The following is a 20,009-nucleotide window of genomic DNA, read 5'->3' as shown; positions in this document are numbered from 1 at the left end:
TTCTCTCTCTAGATCTTGATTCACATCGGCTTCCTGACGGAGGAGTCAGGGGATGTTTTCAGCCCCAGGGTGCTGAAGGGGGGACCTCTGGGCGAGATGGTCCAATGGGCAGATATCTTAGCTGCCCTCTTCGTTCTGGGACACAGCCTGAAAGTCACGGTTTCTTTGAAAGAGCTGCAGAGGTAAGTGCCATGTTGATGCCCAAAGAAATGGTCCCAGCCAGAAGAGCGGGAGCCCCCTTGGGAGCAGGCTGGCGTTGTCTGATGGGCTGTTATTTGTGTGCATGGGAAGGCTGTACCTCTAGGCATCCATTAGGCTGTGGCTGTTGGGATTGCTGTGTGAGATCCCATAGAAATGTCTGTAGCAGACAGACACTTCACTTTGTTTTCCCATTGTCCTCACATTCAGGTCTCTCTGTCATACCCTGCCACTCTCCTGGAAAGCGGTGTAGTCTGGAGGATGAGGAGTCAGGGCCCCAGGATTCTATTCTCAGCTATCACAGACTCATTGTGTTATCTTGCTCCATTTGCTTCCAGCTCTTTGTGCCTCTGTTTCTCCATATGTAAAATGGCTATAGTACTCTCTACCTTCCTCACATGGGCATCATGGGGCTTAGTGAAGATTGCTAGCTCAGTGGTTTAAGCATTGGCCTGCTAAACCCAGGGTTGTGAGTTCAATCCTTGAGGAGGCCACTTAGGGATCTGGGGCAAAAATCTGGCTGGGGATTGGTCCTGCTTTGAGCAGGGGGTTGGACTAGATGACCTCCTGAGGTCCCTTCCAACCCTGATATTCTATGATTTGTGAGATTGTTGGATGAAAGACTCTGCAAAGCATGATGCTACGTGTGCTGACTTAGGCCTTGCCTGGGAATTCGCCCTGATTTCAGCACTGTAAACGCTTAGTGCAGACGAGCAAAGATGTGGTTTGCACTAGTACAGTTCATCCTGGCTTCCAGCAGGGGTGAGCAGCTGCATTGCAAATCCCGGCTTATAATAGTTTACACTCGGGCTTTCCACTGATACAATTGCACCATAACTGGTCTAGGGTTGCCAATTGTGGTTGGACATATTCCTGGAGGTTTCATCACATGACATAGTTTTTAATTAAGATTAATCATTAATTCCTAGAGACTCCAGGACAATCCTGGAGACTTGGCAACCCTAGACTGGGCACCAGTGGTTGATCTCCCCAATATAAACAAGGCTGGAGACATCCAGAGGCAGATCCTCAACTGGTGTAAATGGTCCAATGGAATAAACCAAAGGGGCACTTTCCTGTACACTCCTGGGTCAGACCTCTAGTGAGCTTTACCTCCCATCGCTTCATGACAGTTTATACCAGCTGAGGATCTGCCCCCTGTATTACCCTAGCACTAATCATCAGTCTCTGTGGCTCTTGCTGAGCAGCTCCCTGCCATGCCAGCATCTCCCCTTCTCTCACTTTCCCCTGTCCTCTGCCTGCACTGGGCAGAGGAGCCAGCCTCTGTCCAAGGGTCACTCTTGTGAGTCTGGTTATGTATGAGGCCCAGGCTTGCTCCGGGTTCACCCCCAGGAACTAGCCACTTCTCCTTCAAGCACCAGCTCTGCATCATGTCCTTCAGACAGTGGGAGAGGACAGCGGGGGTTAGTGCACCGAGCTGTGTACAGCAGAGAGACTATGGTCCAGGTGTAAATCAGGAGTAACTCATACTTGTGTAAATCAGGAGTAACTCCACTGAAGCTGGTTGCGTTGCATCGGTGTAAAATGAGTGTAAAGGAGAGGCGAATGAGGCCTTTTATGGTTTCTGAATTAACCTTGCGCTAGGGAAAGATTCTGGCCATACCTCTTGGGAGCCCCTGGGAGGTGAAGCTCACCGGGGTCTGGCCCAGGAGAACACAGGAAAGTCTCTCTTTGGTTGTTTCAGACTCAGATTTCATTCGCAGTTAGAATCTTTCCGAACAAAGCCCCCAGAATAGCTGGTATTAGAGCGGATGCAGGTGTGCTGCAGGCCGGCTTGCTCCTCCCACTGTGCCATGGCCATTTCAGTTCCAGTTCATGTCTCCAGTGACTTTACTGGTATTGTTTTAAAGGCAGTAGCTCCATGCTCGTTAAGCCCATTCCTTCCTTCCTTCCCCTTCTTCCTGCTGAAGAAGGAGAGCACGGCAGCTGGTGTGAGCTGTCAAAAATAGCACAAGAAGCTCAAGGGCAAAGCAAGGTGAACAGCTGCAAAAGAATCTTTGAAAAGAATTAAGTACATGAGAAGCAGGAAGCCTGCCAAACAGTCAGTGGGGCCACTGGATGATCGAGGTGCTAAAGGAGCACACAAAGAAGAGAAGGCTGTTGCGGAGAAGCTACATGAATTCTTTGCATCGGTCTTCACTGCAGAAGTTATGAGGCAGATCCCCACACCTGAGCCATTCTTTTTAGGTGACAAATCTGAGGAACTGTCCAAGATTGAGATGTCAGTAGAAGAGGTTTTGGAACTAACTGATAAATTAAACAATAATAAGTCACCAGGAGCAGATGGTATTCGCCCAAGAGTTCTGAAGGAACTCAAACATGAAATTAAAGAACTACTAACTGTGGTACGTAACCCATTGCTTAAATCAGCCTCTGTACCAGATGACTGGTGAATAGCTAATGTAATGCTGATTTTTAAAAAAGGCTCCAGAGCGGATCTGGACAATTACAGGCCAGTAAGCCTAACTTCAGTATCAAGCATATTGGTTGAAACTATAGTAAAAAACAGGATTATCAGTCACATAGATGAACATGATAAATTGGGAAAGTGTCAACAGGCTTTTGTAAAGGGAAATCATGCCTCACCATTCTATTACAATTCTTTGAGGGGAGGTCAACAAACATGGACAGAGGTGATGTAGTGGATATAGTTTACTTGGACTTTCAGAAAATCTTTGACAAGATCCCTCACCAAAGGCTCATAAGCAAAGTAGGTGGTCCTGGGATAAGAGGACCTCTCATGGATCAGCAACTGGTTAAACGATAAGAAACAAAGGTTAGGAATAAATGGTCAGTTTTCACAGTGGAAAGAGGTAAATAGGGGGTCCCCCAAGGATCTGTACTGGGACCAGTGCTGTTCAACATAGTCATAAATTATCTGGGAAAAGGGGTAAACAGTGAGGTGACAAAGTTTGCAGACAATAAAAAAATTACTCAAGCTAGTTAAGTCTAAAGCTGATTGCAAAGTGTTACAAAGGACCTCACAAAACGGGGTTGGCAAGAAAATGGCAGATGAAATTCAATGTTGATAAAAGCAGAGTAATGTACATTGGAAAATGTAATTCCAACTATACATACAAAATGAAGGATCTAAATTAGCTGTTGCAGTCATTGTGGATAGTTCCCTGAAAACATCTGCTCAATGTGCAGCGGCAGTCAAAGAAGCTAACAGAATGTTGGGAATCATTAGGAAAGGGCTAGATAATAAGACAGAAAATATCATAATGCCATTATATAAAGCCATGGTAGGCTCATATCTTAATTACTGCAGGCAGTTCTGGTTGCCTCAATCTCAAAAAAAGGTATATTAGAATTGGAAAAGGTACAGAAAAAGGCAATAAAATTATTAGAAGTATGGAACAGCTTCCATATGAGGAGAGATGTAACAGGACTGTTCAGCTTAGAAAAGAGATGACTAAGGGAGGATATGTTAGAGGTCTATAAAATCATGACAGGTGTGGAGAAAGTGAATAGAGAAGTGTTATTTACCCATTCACATAATACAAGAACCAGGGGTCACCCAATGCAATTCATAGGCACAGGTTTAACACAAACATAAGGAAGTACTTCTTCACACAATGCACAATCAACAGTCAATGTGGAACTCATTGCCAGGGGATGTTGTATAGGTCAAAAGTATAACTGGGTTAAAAAAAGAATTAGACAAGTTCAGGGAGGATAGGTCCATCAATGGCTATTAGCCAAGATGATCAGGGATTCAACTATATGTTCCGTATGTCCCTAAATCTCTGCCTGCCAGACACTGGGACTAGATGATGGGATGAATCACTCGATAATTGCCCTGTTCTGTTCATTCCCTCTGAAGCACCTGATACTGGCCACTGTCAGAAGACAGGATATTGGTCTAGATGAAGCATTGGTCTGACCCAGTATGGCCGTTCTTATGAATCAACCTCTCAGCTGCGACTTCAAGTTGGATCCTGCTCCCATGGAAGCCCCTGGATTATTTGTGTTGCCATTGATGGGTACAGGATCGGGTCCTTTCTGCAGAGCGACACAACGTGTCAGAGCGAGAACTCTGGGGGTGTGGATAAGACTCCTCCTGGAGCTGTGTGGGTGGGATTTTCAAAAGCCTTATTACACTCTCCCATTGGAGACCACTGTAAGGCTCCCGCTGACTTGGATGGGAGCAGAGTTAGACCAATGCTGAACAGTTTTGAAATCCCACCTCTGGAAGTTTTCCAACGTTACTGCACTATTCAGTCTCCATAACCCAGATGTTGGCCGAGTCACTTCCATGTCTGGGCAATAACATCAGCCTTTCACCCCCAGCTTCCATGTAGAAAGGCCCCAAAGAGTTTGCATTCACTTCCGTAGCCCTGTTTGGTAGTAGAATTGCCAGCAGCCTGAGAAGAGGCTTCCCCTTCTGGACTCATCATGAGTCGGCGAGAGGCATGTTTGACACGGAGGGGGGTGAGGGACACCAGCATGGCAAAGAGCTGGCAAACCAAAGACACAGAGTAGGCTGCAAACTTCACAAGCCCACCACACAACACTGCCGGGTCAGAGTTACTGCTTCAAAGCACTGGGCGACCTCTTTGGACAGGCCCTGGATTGGGGTGATGGGAACGGAGACCCGTGACAGCACCAGAAATGTTTTCTGAGCAGACCAGGCCTCATTCTCTTTTAAGAGGCCTTAAAAAGCAAATGCCATTTATGCCAAAGAGGCATAAAGAGGCCATAGTGTAAACAAGAATTGGGCCCACCAGATTTCACTCAATGGGTCTTCTGGATTGTCAGCGGCACTGAGTGACTGAAGTGTCTTCTAAAATCAGGCCAGTGGACATTAGAGATGGAAAAGAGCTATTAGTTCATGTAGCTCGGCCCCTCCACAAACATCAGATTGTTCACTGAAGTACATTATGTAGGGCTTTGTGCAGTATAATTTCAAATTACTCGAGTGATGGGGCCTCACAACTTTGTATCTAGGATCCATTCATTTTGCAAGGACTAGTTGATCTTCTGCTCTGAGACATTCTCTTGAGCCACCCTGGTGTCAGTGTTAGTAATTCATTTGTCCTGCATGTTTATTGGCAGGGGGGAAACAGGACTGGGGAGGGACAAGGGGTTCTAGCGTTATACATATTTCACCACTAGAGCTGGGCGAAATTTTTCACACAAATCATGTATTCGATGAGGAATGCAGTTTCCATTGACCCAAAACCATGCAAGAGTTTGACACAAATAGTTTTGGCCATTCACAAAACGGCCAGAAGAGGGAGCGGAGGGGGGGCGCTATTGTGCTCAGTCCCACCTCCCATGTGCTTATAGTCCATCGATTAGGGCACTCACCTGGACGCTGGGAGATGCAGGTTTCAGTTTCCCACCCGGGAACAGACCCGGCATCGCCTTTTTTCAATTCACTGAAAATTCCAAAAAGTTTCAGATTCAATCTTCAATTTTCTTCCACGATTTTTTTTGGAAGTGCCACCGAACCAGAAAATCAATTTTTCGCTCAGCTCTAATCACCGCTGATGCAGCTGCGTCATCAGCTGGCCCTTTGCAGAACCGCTCTGTAGAACATCTCAGTGTTCCTCCCTACAAAGTGGCCTGGACTCACTGGGTGAATGACAGTGACTATATGATGAAGGCAGGGGTGACGCAAAGAAAAGAGGCAAAAACAAACAACCCCCAGAGTCACTCCATTGACCGATTAATGTGTGGGCAGCGCTAAGCCAGCATCCACTGCAGAACAATCTATGGTTGAAAAGTTCATTGGGGCAGGGTGAAGGGGTGGAAAAAATGTAGCATTCAGAATTAACAAACAGAATTAGCACCCGACTAATTATCTTAAAAAAATAATAATCCTGCAAAGCCCAGCGGCTTTTCATAGCAGCATGCACACATCACAAAATCTTCAGGTTATCAGGCGCACTCTGTGCTGTGCTAAATCATCCTCCTAAAGAATATCTGTGTACTCAAGAGTGATTGAAGTTAATGCCAATTTTTTTTTGTAATGAAGAGCTTGCTCTTATGGGTAATGACAAGAAACAGCGAGCTGAGTCCTGGCGGGGTTTGCAAGAAGTTTGTTTTCATCATCGGGGGACTCAGACAGAGCAGCGGGCATCGTAATCCATCATTTTTTGCCGTTCTACAGAGCCTGGTGGCTTCAACATCCATTAGCACTGACAAAATCCCCTGTTCTAAACTGACTCTAGTGTGTCCCCTGAGACGCCTCTGAATGAAGCTGTGAAGAACAGCTACCAGTCAGCCAGGCCGTGGTTCCCCATCTCAGCTGGGCTTGGGAGCACAGAGTTCCTGGATTCTGGCTGCAAAAGTGTGTACCCTTGTTCTTTGCGGTAGAATACAGCTTGTAACTGGGACTGCTGCCTCTGAATGGATTTTATTGTGGGGCAGCCAAGTCAAAAGGGAACTTCATCTTGACCTGCATGGCTTATCTTCCTCCTGAGGCTGATTCGTTGCCCAAGCTTGTCACCTTTTGGTCTCCCCTTTCCAGTATCGGAGGTCAGCACAGCTTCTCTCCTCTGGCCTGGACATTCAGGGCATATATTCCAAGGCAAGTGTAAATGCCACTTGATGGCTCCTCCAGCAGAGGGTGCTCTAAGAACGGCACTGCAGGCACGATCCCTGTCAGTTTGAGTCTGGCACGTCACGTGCAGGGGACTGCGCACGCGGGCACCAGCAGGGTTCCAGACACTGGCTCCCTGAGGAGTGCTGTTTGCCCAGGACAATTCCTTACCCACGTCCGATGGGCCGAAAGGATGGAGATAATTGCTGTCCTTGGGAATGGGTTATTCATGTAAAACCCAGAGGGGTCTAGGGAGGCAGTTTCATGCTGTTAGTTAGGAGCCAAGGTGCAGGCTGAGCCTTCTCAGGAAGCAGCATATTAATTAGCATTGTAATGAATGATTTCTACTCGTATCAGTTAATTAAACTGCTGGTTCTCTGTCTAGTTCCCACACTGCGCTAAGTGCATTGCAGACAGGTATGAAGGCGGGATCATGACAAGGCCTCTACCCAGAAATGCTTCAAGCTAAGGGCTAGGTTGTGCACAGTGTGTCTTTTGCTCAGGGTCTGTGCACGTGTGATCACAAGGAACCTTTCCCCCCTGCACACCCTTCACAATACCCAGGGGCTGTCAATGCATGGGGGCTGCTCCAGGCATGTGTGCTGTGGGTGCAGATTGCCTCAACGGAGCTGAGGAGGAGCAGGGAGGAAGCCAGGGACGGGTTCAGTGGAAGGGCAGGACAGGGCCCAAGCAGCAAGCGAAGCAAGTGGTTTTCCCAGCAGCATTTTAAAAGCGGGTCGGGAGGGAGGTCTAGGAGGACAGAGGGGAGAAGGCTGCAGTTGTAGAGGCGAGGGGTGATTGGAGCTTGGCCAGGGGCATTGGCACTGGGGGTGGGAGGGATGGACACTGGAGATGTTACAGAGAAAAAAACCTCCCAGATTTGGCAACAGCACCGGTGTGAGAGAAGGAGAGATCAGAGTCAGGAGCTGCCCCGGGGCCATGGGTCGGATACAACACTTACCCAGCAGAGAGACACCGGCGTACCCCCATGTCGGGGAAAGAGGCATGGGCAGTAGAGCTCCCTGCAGGGCTGCAAAGAGACTGACGTTTAGTGCCTGCTGCCCCTCACCTGACCTGGGTCAGGGATCTCCAAGTGTGGCAGGGTACAGTGGCCGCTGGAACGCTCCCCCCGCACCACAAAAACTTTGACAGGCAAAGAGAGGAAGACTAATGTGCGCTGCAGACCCCTTCCCTCTTGCAGGGCACAGCATCCCCTGAGGCTCAGCCCACAGCGTGCTGGCTCAGCTAGGGTAACTACTGTGAGTGTCCCTGGTGGGAGAAGAACGTACCCTCTCCTAGGCCAGGGCAATGGCGGAGAGACTCCCGTGTCTGTGCGTTATAATTTATCTCCAGTCCAGGCAGAGCAGTTAGCTCTCCTTGTCATCATCCCCACCAGGAGGGGAACCCCTTCCCCTTTGGCAGTCATTTTCCTGCCAGGACTTAATTTTCTGGCGCCGCCAAGTCCGCTCGAGCTGACGCTGGACTCTGCTGTTGCAAGCAGCTTCTCTGAGCAGCGGCTCTGAAAAGCATAATTTTTCCTGCCCCTTTCTTAATGTGCTGCAGGGCTGGCATTGTATAGCAGGGAGTTTGAGAAATCTTCCCTCTTGTCACATGTAAAAGCCAAGAGAAAACCACTGGATTGAGTGGACCCAGCGAGCCATTTCTCTGTTCTCTAGCTCTTCCTAGAAACTTCCCCGCTGTTACTTCTGTTCTGGGCTTTGCGGAGGATCTGAGGAATGCTTAGAAAAGCCTTTGCTAATACAGGCAATGGGAAACTGAATAGAATACATAGGGTTAATAATACATGATACTAATAAATAATTGTGGGGCTCAGTTGGCTCTTTAGGGGGTGTACAGACTGTACCATCCCAGGAGTAGCCCCGGGGCCACATTGGGACTCAGAGCCACCCCTCTGAGGCACAATTCCCTCCCTTGCTCCAAGGTTTAGTATTTTGATCTGATCCATGCCGGAGGACCATAGCACCCATGTGGAGTCCCACTGAAGTCAGTGAACAGATACCAGAGTCCACACACATGGATCAGATCACAGAATCAGGACCTTAACGTGATGTGAATGGCCAACTTAGTGATGGGGTACTGCAGCTGCTTCCTGACTGGGTAACACTCTGAAGAGGAGAATAATGGATGGTGACTAGCGCATGGTGACTAACCTAGAAAAATGCCCTTCCCTGTGAATTTTTGGACAAATATTAATTTGTGCTAAAAGCCATATAACTCCTGGGATTCTCAGATATTTTCACAACTAAACTGGTGATCACCAAAATACCCGTGAACCCTCTAGCTCCAGGAGCCAGATCTGGCTCCCACTAAAGTCAATGAGAGACTTTCTGTTGACCTCCGTAGACATGGGATCGGGTCCTACGTGACACAATCAGCCGTCTCATAAGAGAGACGGCATAGTCAGGGGCAGCTCCAGGCCCCAGCATGCCAAGCGCGTGCTTGGGGCAGCATGCCATGGGGGGGCGCTCTGCCGGTCGCCGGGAGGGTGGCAGGCGGCTCTGGTGGACCTCCCGCAGACGTGCCTGCGGAGGGTCCACTGGTCCCGCGGCTCCAGTGGAGCATCCACAGGTGTGCCTGCGGGAGGTCCACCGGAGCCGCGGGACCGGCGACCGGCAGAGCACCCCCCGTGGCGTGCCACCATGCTTGGGGTGGCGAAATGGCTAGAGCCGCCCCTGGGCATAGTCTAATGGAAAGGGCACTTTGCTGGGTGCCAAGAGACGTGGTCCTATTCCTGGCTTTGCTATTGACCTGCTGTGTGACCACAGGCAAGTCACTTCATCTCTCTGGGCTTCTCTTTCCCCTCACACCCTTTGTTTGCTTTCCTAGATTAAAGGGCCAGAAGGAACCATTGTGATCTGTCTAGTCTGACTTCCTGTTACAACACAGGCGCTAAGACTTCCCTGAATTAATTCCTGCTGAAGCTGGAGCGTATCTTTTAGATATGCCTTGTTTCTTTAAGCCATAAGCTCTTTGGGGCAGGGACTGTTTCTTACTGTGTGTTTGTACAGCACCTAGCGCTGTGGGACCCTGATCTTGGCTGAGGACTCAAGGTGCTACTCAAATACAAATTAAAAAATGGGCTTTTTTTTCACATATAGCTCCCCCAGATCCTTGAGTCATGCTGCTCACTCTTAGCAGAGGCTACTTTTCCTCCTGTACTTCAATTATATGCAGGTGTTTCTGATTTCCCCTCCTTTGCATTTCTCATTGAATTTCTTAACTTACATCTTATGCATCCTGACAGGCAGGAGGTGAAACATGCACAATTATCTGGTGGCTTATAGGTCGGTTGTTAGACGTATTATAACATCAGCCACAATTTGCAGTTCCCAGGAACAAAAGCGAAAGCATCAAGCCAAATCAATTAGTCACAAGTTTCCTTCCCTGTAACTTGCATCTTGTGTATGTAAAGCAGTCAGAAGGGGACACGGGCGCTTCTGGTAAAGTCTTCAGATGGAGCCGAGACAGAAACAAACTGGGCCATGCAGAAGACCGTAAGAGCGAAGAATGGGCCTGATTCTCATTGTTACTGAAGCTCCTTTACATTGCTCTGGAGACTTCGTGGAGATAAGAATCAGGCCCATTGGGTGTGTGACTGCTTGGTGGGGGTGGAGAGAAGGGCGATTCATTCTGAAAAGCCCAGTTTGCTTGTTAATGAGGCGGCTTGTGAGTGCATGTTGGTAAATTGCAAGTGCTGTTTTTCAAGCCTAGCTCTCATGCTGCACACCTCCTGGCCAACCTCTGAAATAATTGCTGGATGTGTGTAGCATGCCCCTCTCTTCCTCCTCCAGACTCACTCACTGCATTCCGTGCAGCGCCCATGATTCCTTGGTATCCTGCACTAGCAGGAGAGGATTCACACGGGCACTGACTTCATGTGCTTTCCTTTCCGGCATGGCTGGTGAGTTTTATGGGTCTCGTCCTCAAGGGAAGAGTGGTACAATGGGACAGCCAAGTGCTACAGGGAATGGGGACCATAGGGTTAAGATGGCTATTTCCACAATGGGAAAAAAAGGAGCGGATGGTTGGAAATGCAGCTTTTAACCTAAAAGAGTTTGCAGTTGTCTGTAGGTGAGATTTTCAAATATGCCTAAATGACTGAAGAGTGTGTCCTGGGGTGGCTGGCCCTTTAAGGGGAGGAGGGCCCAACCTCGCCTGTGACTGCTCAGTACCTCTCACTGGAGACTGATCAGGTGATTATAAAATCCTGCCAAGTAGCCCAGATGGGGAGAGAGTTTCCAGGACAGGGAAACTCTGGCAGGAAGGGGATCAAAGGGGAAGAGGAGATACAGATATAGAAAGCAGGTTGGCTCCTATGGGAGGCCCTCAAGCAGAGTGACTCTCAGGCAAGTGCAGAGTAGAGTGGGAACCTGTAGGGAGTATGCTGGCCCCTGCACAAGACCCCAGGTCGGGTGGAAAGATTGCATTTATGTGTTCAGGGCTTTGCACCACAGAGCAGATCAGTACTTAAGTGGCTAACTGCAGTGAGGTCAAAAGGTTTTGAGCATGTGAGCAGTGTCTATGACTCAGTTCCAGGGAAGTGTCCCAGTGAGCCAGAGGGTGCGGTATATTCCATTTCTGCCACTAGCTGGGGTAGCCAGAACATCTGCGTATTCTTCTCTGAAAGGATCTCCATTGTCTGTCTGACTTCCAGGTGTTTGGCTTACTTGCCCTAGAAGTGCATAGGGGTACAGAGCTTGCTCCTGGCATTATTAGAGTTTGGGGTATAATAAAAGGGGGAGTTATACGCTAATCATAAAAGTGTAGCACAAAGGTATGGGAGAAATCCAACTGTGTGACACTCTGTGCAGGGCTGCATTTCACCCTAAGGCCCAACTCTTCAGCTGATGTAAATCAGCATAGCTCCATTGACTCCTGAGTTACACCCGTGAGAGTCCGGCCCTAAACTGTCTCCATTCGCAGAGCTGTCCACTTGCCAGTGCTGAATTGCTATAGCTGTATTATTCAGAGATAATCTTATCACACAATGGCACATTGTGATAACCTGTGTGGCTCCCTCAGGGATATCGCTGCTCCCTTTCCTGGCCAGATACAGCTGTTTTCATTGTGTAGACCACATGTCAACAGAGCCACAATGACATATTTCCAAAATGAAGAGTGTATACATCAAAATGAAAGCCCTGCAGGCTAGGATAATTGCAAAAGCTGTTTCCTACCATTAGAGAGGCCTCTCTGTTTCTATGACTAGGTAGCTAGGTAGATTTATTGACAGCTCCCACCCAAGGAATGCAGATAAACAGTCTTGCCATTGTAAATAATAAAAAGGAGTTATTCCTTGCACCTTTGTGGTTTCATTCCATAAGAGAGGGAGGTGCCTGAATTAGCAGGAATCATTGAGCTGTTAAATTGCACTTCTTCCTGAAATATGTTTATTTTGTACCAAATGATAGCTCACTAACTGGGTTCTTGGCAGTTGCAAAAACCTCTGCCTATAAAAGTGATAAGAGTCTTATTATATAATTGTTGTGTCGTTTATATAGTGATTGCATGGGGGTACATCTATACAAAGAGCAGTCTTCATGTTCATCAAACACCATTCAGCATCTGAGCACAGGTTCTCTTCTCTCACACACAGCAGCCTTTGCTAAGTTGGCATATAGCAGTGGAAATGGAAGCATGCCAATGAGGCGACTATTTTTGGGATCAAAGACTTAGAGAAATCAGGTGCATTAGAGGCAGCTGGCGTGGGAGCCCCTTGTTAAAAATTCTGCCACCAAAATGGAAGGAGGGCTGGGTTTCCTTTAATTCTTGTGGTGTTTACCCCACTCCCAGCATGCTGTTAAATTATCCATCTCTGCCAGACACCGCTTATCCCTGCAGCTCAGAAAAACACGTCCAAAGAGCAATTGATTGGCCTTTGCAATGCTTCAGGTTGCACCAAGTATCAGTCTTCTCATAACGCTCTCCTGGGGAAGTGATTCCCTTACAGCAGCTGCAGCCCTCATTTCAAAGGACACACGATGAACTGGAAACTGGGCTATCCACATACTTGGTAGGGCTCTCATTACTCAGGTGAGTAATCCCAGCTCAAGCCTTACATTGGCTCTGTATTTTCCAGGAACATAGTCTAACTGCTTCCAGCAGGTGGCGCCAAATATGAGTTTGTTTGTCCAGGGAGGATTCTTCCATCATTGGCTCTAGCTTTGAGAGAACAGTTTTTTTTCTTAAACCAGGGAAATGAATGAATCAATTACTGCCTCACACTGTCTCTTTGCTAGTGTGTGTGTGGGGGGGGGGGGACAGGATTTATCACAGGCTAAGAAGGAGTTAAAACACTAGTGGTGCATCACTGATGGGATTATATTGTGCAAATGGAGATGCTTTTGTTATGTGGATTGCTTTAAAAATAAGCAAGGTACCAGGCATTAAAAAAAAACCCTCAAGTTCATAATGACCTTTTTAGCAGGAATCATACAGCTGGGATCAAAAGACCACACAGTGGGGATATTTATGCTGGCAAACTCCAGTTCAAATGGATTGTGACTAGTTTTGCAGAAAACACCAGAAGTGCCATTTAAATTAACCCGGCGTGCCATTTATCCATTGGTTAGAGTCACTGTGATGTGCTGCACTCACTGTTCTCTCGTGCAGTGGTTCTGAAACTTTTCAGATTACTGAACACATTTCATGAGTCTGATTTGTCTTGCGTGTCCTCAAGTCTCACCTCACTTCAGAATATTTGCTTACAAAATCAGACATAAAAATACAGAAGTGTGCAGCCCACTATTACTGAAAAATTGCTGACTTTCTCAGTTTTACTATATAATTATAAAATCTATTGGCGTATAAATATTGTACTTACATTTCAGTGTATAGTCTACAGAGCAGTATAAACAAGTCGTTGTATGAAATTTTAGTTAGTACTGACTTCGCTAGTGCCTTTTATGTAGCCTGTTGCAAAATTATGGAAATATCTAGATGAGTTGATGGACCCCCTGGAAGACCTCAGTGTAACCCCAGGAGTATGCGTACCCCCGGTTGAGAACCACTGCTCTAGTGATCACCCCCATGAAAAAGCCATAGCCTACACAATGAGGACAGCTGGGAGGATTTTCTGAATTTCGTACCTTCATAAAGGTCTTGAGCCAAAGAGAACTGGGGTGGTGGGATGGGGAGATGCAGATGAAGTTTTTCAAACCCAGACAAACATTAAAAAACTGGAAACGAATCTTTGAGGCAGATTCCCCTCTCACTTGCAGCAGTTTTCCATCTGTGTACCTCCCTTGATGTCAGTGGAATCACTTCTGATTTACACTGGTGTGAGAGGAGAATCCAGCAGCTAGATGGTAATATTATACCCCATGGTGCCCTCTGCTAAGATGCCCATTTCAGTCTCTCTGGGCCTGTTGAAATCTGTTGCATTCCTTATTAAACCAATGGGATAGAAACCCCCTTGCTCACATTTGCAGTTCAGTGACCATGCTCCCCCAGGAACTGCCCCTTCATGCTGGCGAATGCCAAGATGAAACTGATATGCTTCTCCTGGACTCTGAGGAGAGGAGTATGTGCTCCTTCAGCTCTGGCAGGAGAGGATGAGGACAGAGCCATTTAACAGGTCCAGAGACTTTGCCTGGAAACAAGCTCAAAATCTCCAGCTCATTTTATGTCGGAGATCCAGGCTGAGATTTTCAAAGTCACGCAGGGGATTTGCATGCCCAATTCCTAGTCGTATTTATGGGGACCTGAACATCCAGATTCCTTAGGTGGCTTTAAAAATCTCAGCCTACAACCTCCAAACAATGGGCCAGAGTCTCAGCTGGTGCAAATCAGTGCAGCCCCAGTGATTTTCTTAAAGCTGTGGACACCAGCTGAGGATTTGGCCCCAGCTGTTTTCCACCTAAAGCAAATTTGTACCAGATTGCAGGGGGTGACATTCACACTACATGACCTGTGTCCCTCTTAAGTCCCACTTAAGTTCTAATGGGACGTCAATGAGGCCTAAGCCTCATACTCACCATTTTTACAGGGGTGAGTTTCACCCAGTCTGACGAACTGGAGTGTATCCGGGAGAGCTCTGTAGGGGCCAGAGCAGGGATGCAGAGACATCACTGCAGCCCCAGGACATCAGTATGGCTCTTTGCATCTAGTCCTGGATCCCCCAACCCTGCCCCTCCCAATCCTCCTCCCAAATGCTCCTGCATGCAAGTGTGGGTAGGGGAGGCAGCCTCCCTGTGTGTGGGCTCTCTTCACCCCTTCATGCGCACACCAGTGCCGCTTTAATCAGGGCCTCAGCAGAGGGGAGGGAACTGGCTTTATCCATCCCTAAGGGGGAAGCATCTTGTTGGACTGTGTCCCATATTGCCGGCATGCAGAGCCCTTTCTCCACCTCCCCTCCTGCACGCCCGCTTGCTGCTGAGAACAGAGGCCAGCAGCAGCAGCGATGAAATTAAATATGATATAGAATATTGGTCTGCCTTGCAGAAGGGTCCCCCAGGATCAATTTGATTGTGGCCCTTTCAGCGTGGGGAAGCAAAGCGTGGGTTAATTTGAAAATAGGTCAATGGGATGTGAAGATAACCTGTGGTAATCTGAATTCTGAGGGCCTCTGGCAAAGGACTGAATCCCTCATCTGATTAAATTTACTATAAGGGGAAAATAGCTGGACAAGAACCTGCTGTAGATTTATTCTGGAGTATGCACAGCTGTTAGAGGCAGATGTCTAAGAGCAGCTAGAAAGGAACAGCTCTATAGGTGAACATGATTCTTTTAACGGGCTTAATTAAGGGGGGGAAACGACCTCCATGTTTGTCTGCATTATCCTTTATTTAATCAACAAAACCAGAGCCGAATTTGGCCGTCACTAATTTGCTAATCTCTGAAGTTGGGGCAATACAAATGTGCTTGCCAGAGAAATCATAACCACGTCATCCTCAGAGCTTTGGAGCTGCCAAGGGGGTTTACAGGGAGCTCAATCAAAAGCAGATTCTGTCAGGCAATTGTTTATTGGTGAGATTCAGTTTCTCAGAAGTGGTTCTGAATGTGGGGATCAACGGGTTTTTTAAAAACCAATCTCTCGGCTAAGCTGGCTGAGAAAAAGGCATTTGTGTTCATCAATTTTATTTGCATAATTTCAAGCGCCGTCAGTAGTAGACGGCATGAGGAAAAATTACGGAGATTTCACTCCAACCATGAGTGAAATTGGGTTTAGTAGAAAATTAGTTGACTTAACTGGCAAATGATGAAAGCTTGAATAGAGAATGTTTAAATAAGGATGGATAAAAAAAAATAACTTGGCGGTGCAGACAGAAGTTACATGATTGGAATGTTAAACTCACTGGTTATAACCTGTTTAGGAAGGATGGAGAGGGTAGAGGATGGGTAGGGGTGGGTAAAGCACTGGACTGTGATTCAGGAAACCTGCATCCTATTTCTGGCTCTGGCATTAGCCTTCTGGGTGATCTTGAGTCAGTCATTTTCTCTCTCTGTGCCTCAGTTTCCCCCTCTGTAAAACAGGGATAATGTTACTGGCCTTCTTTGTAAAGCCCTTTGGAATCTACTCATGAAAAATGCAAAGTCAGAGAGAGGGATTATTTATTATTATATACACCGTGACCTGTTTTAGAGTCATTGCTAAGTCAGCACTACAGGCTCTTTATTGCACATGGATCAATGTGCTAGGTAGGAAAGCCCAGAGGGAGGGTACTGGTAAGGGTCTATTACAGACTGCCGATCAAACTGGAAAATGGGATGGTGTGTGTGTGTGTGTGTTATTAAATTACAGATGATAATTTTCTAACACAAAAGGTATTGTACCCAACGCAGGATAACACTGTTTGGGATCTCATGATGATGGATAAAGATGAATTAATCACTGGACTGGAAGTTGGTGGTTGCCTAGGGACCAGTGATCATGAGCTTCATTGCATTCAATATGACCTGCTGAGGTTAATTTTTAATACATCTTAGAATGCCAAGTAAATTCCATAAGAGTGCTAGTGCCAATATTCAAAAGTAGCAAGTGGTATGACCTGAGTAACTTTAGGCCAGTTAGTCTGTCATCAGTCCCAGGCATGCTAATGGAAAAATGGATACAGGATTCAATTAAGAAAGGAAAGGAATATAATTAATGCAAGTAATCATAGTTTTATAGAAATCAGGTCTTTGTCAAACCTTTTGTTCTTTGATGAGAGTACAAATGGATGAGATGACAAGGTTGGATGGTAAAGGTAAATGCATAGACTTCTATATTCTTTAATATGAAATTCTTACACTTTTATAAGGGTTTGATTTAGCACTGCACAACATTCTGATTAGAAAATTAGCACTCTACAGTATCAATAAAGCACCCATTAAATAGACTAAGAACTGGCCAATGGATGAACCTCAAAAGGTAGCTGTCATCACTGGGGAATCATCATCGAAGGGGCATGTCTCTAGTGGGGTTCCGTGAGGCCCAACCCTATTCAACAGTTTCACCAATCAGCTAGAAGTAAATGTAAAATTAGTGCTCATAAAACTTGTGGATAAACACACACATTGGCAGAGTGTTAAATAATGATGAGGCATGGGAAGTCATCCAGAGGAAGCTGCAGCACTTAGTAAGCTGGGCCCATTCAAACAAAATGTGTTTTAATACAGCCAAAAGCACGTTTATACATTTAGGAATAAGAAATGCCGGCCATGCCTGCAGACTGGGGGACTGTGACTGGGGACTGCAGACTGGGGGACTGGAAAGCAGTGACTGGCAGGATTTAGGAATCACAGCGGAGAAGTAACTCATCCTGAGCTCCCAGTGTCACGCTGGTGCCAAAAGGGTGAAGGTGATTCTTGGATGTATAAACAGGGGAGTAATGAGTAGGAGCAGGGAGGTTAGTTTACCTGTGTGTATGGCATCGGCGAGACCAACATTGGAATATTGTGCCCAGTTGTGAGGGTTGAAAAATTGGAGAGGGTGCAGAAAAGAGCCACAAAACCAATCAAAGGCTGGAGGGAACACCATACAGTGAGAGACTTAAGAATCTCAATCTGTGTAGCTTATCAGAAAGAAGTTTGAGAGGCAATTTAATTACAGTGTGTAAGTACCTTCATGGAAAGACAATCCTGGGTACTAGAGGGCTCTTTAATCTAGCAGAGAAAGGCAGAACAACGGAGGCTGAAGCCAAATGAATTCAGGTTAGAAATAAGGCACTAATGTTTATCAAGGAGGGTAATTAACCACTGGAATAAATGACCAAGGGAAGTGATGTTCAGATCAAAACTGGAAGAGACGCTTTAGCCAAACACAAATTATGCTTTAGTCCAAGCCAAGTTATTGGGCTCAATACAGGAGTAACTGGGTGGAATTTAATGTCCTGAGAAATACAGGAGGTGAGACGAGATGATCTAATGGTCCCTTCTGGCTTTAAAGTCCATGGATTTATGAACTGAGATATCTCCTAAAGTTTGGGGATATCCGCTCCAGTGAGAGACAAATGGGCACAGCCGTCTAATGAAAAGCTTTTATCTTAAGCAGAATCACTGGACCAGACCCTCAGCTGATGTAAATCAGCATAGCTCTATTAAAGTCAGTGGAGCTGTGCTGATTTACGCTAGCTGAGGATCTGGCCCACTGTGTGTCATGCAAAGACACGTGCTTACCGAGGGGGCAGCTAATGCTTCAGCAGGGTTTGGAGCCATGGTGCCTGGACATCATCTTGAAGACAGTGTTTAAGAACAGAGCCGTGTTCAGAGGATGTTGTACTTGTCAAGCAGTCGTGGAGGCTAGTTAGTGCCTGATCTTCCTTCACCCCATCTTGCATGTATTGCGATGAGAGCTTCATTGTGGTGTCATGTTCAACGGGAAATCAGCTGAGGAAAATGTCCCACCTTTTTACCAGATCACTGCGCTAAAAATTCACTCCTGAGCAGAGGGCCACTATGAGGGGTAGAGCCAGGCAGCTATTTTTAGATGAACAGTTAATTCGCCAAAAATCCATTGGGGGTGGGGGCACCAAAACAATTTATGAGCGAGGGCTGAATTTGGCATATCGTTTCAGCTGCACTCACCCCCCTTCCCCCGAAACCAACAGTTTGCAAATGTTGAAACAGCACGTGGAGAAACGTCGAAATGATCTGTTTCAAATGGACACTTCTAACGGAAGTGGCATTTTGAATGGCCATTCTAAATGTTTCGTTCTACCCAAACTAAGTCTTTGCGGCGGGGGCTTCTTTTCCTCAACAAAAAAAATGAACACATTTAGTTTCAGTTAGAAACTAAATGATGGTTGGGTTTTGGGAGCGGGAGGAAGGGGTTGAGGTTTGCATTTTGGGGGGAGGGGTTGATTTTTTTCATCAACTCTAATGAGGACTAAACAGCAGTTAAATCCCACTCGAGCCCTGGAAGCCAGGCTAGATGGTCTAATAGTCTCTTCTGGTCTTAAAGATCTATGGATCTATTTTGAGGACTTCAGTGGTGCACAGCTTTTGTCTTGGCTTTCTGCACAAGGGTGCGTTTCACCATGGAAGGGGGGAGGGATAGCTCAGTGGTTTGAGCATTGGCCTGCTAAACCCAAGGTTGTGAGTTCAATCCTTGAGGGGGGCCACTTAGGAATCTGGGGCAAAATCAGTACTTGGTCCTGCTAGTGAAGGCAGGGGGCTGGACTCAATGACCTCTCAGGGTCCTTTCCAGTTCTAGGAGATTGGTATCTCTCCAATTATTATTTTTCAAAAGGGCCTGATTCTGCCTTCATGCACACCGGTGTCAATCAGAAATATCTCCACCAAAGTCAGTGCATAAAATAAAGGTCAGAGCAGAACAAGCCCCAAAAGAGGCAGGTGCTGCCTTTTAGAAGAACAACGACTGGACAACACGTCAGCTAAAAATTGGTATAGAGCTAAAGTTGCAACTCTTACCCATGTTGGGGACTAAGTGGTGACTTTAGTGCAACAGTGTCTGCCAGGGTGTGCTCACCCATGTGACTAAGTGTAGCACAATATGCCCCATATTTTTCTTTTCAAGTATTGATTTAGAAATGTGAATCTTTGTTAGCAGAGAGCTGCACGATTTTGTGTTATTTACACTTAATTATCAATTGTGGTTTATGTAATCCTCAGTGGATTCAGCTCCCGTATATTGTAGGTCATGGAGCTGTCTGTTGAAGCAAGTACTGAATTATAGCTGCAATTCTGGAAACAGGGAGATTAAATGTTATCTTGCTGCTCTTTGATACCGATAACCTTTATGTCTTTCCTCCATGATAGCGCTGATTATTTCCATTTG

The 20,009-nt window shown here is 46.6% G+C and overlaps 1 protein-coding gene across 8 annotated transcripts in view; it reads left to right on the top strand.

Moving 5' to 3' along the window:
- Window positions 1-20,009, top strand: part of MGAT5B (alpha-1,6-mannosylglycoprotein 6-beta-N-acetylglucosaminyltransferase B) — a 173,900-nt gene that overhangs the window by 99,437 nt on the left and 54,454 nt on the right. For all 8 annotated transcript variants that reach the window (XM_044983957.1, XM_044983956.1, XM_044983958.1 and 5 more), the window contains one exon: window positions 13-182. In XM_044983957.1, coding sequence (XP_044839892.1) covers window positions 13-182 — 170 coding nt within the window. The remainder of the gene's footprint in view (window positions 1-12; window positions 183-20,009) is intronic.

The sequence above is a fragment of the Mauremys mutica genome, chromosome 12 (assembly GCF_020497125.1).
Source record: "Mauremys mutica isolate MM-2020 ecotype Southern chromosome 12, ASM2049712v1, whole genome shotgun sequence".
NCBI lineage: Eukaryota > Metazoa > Chordata > Testudines > Geoemydidae > Mauremys > Mauremys mutica.
The sequence above is the reverse complement of the archived record's forward strand: the minus strand, read 5'-3'. Positions and strand labels throughout refer to the sequence as shown.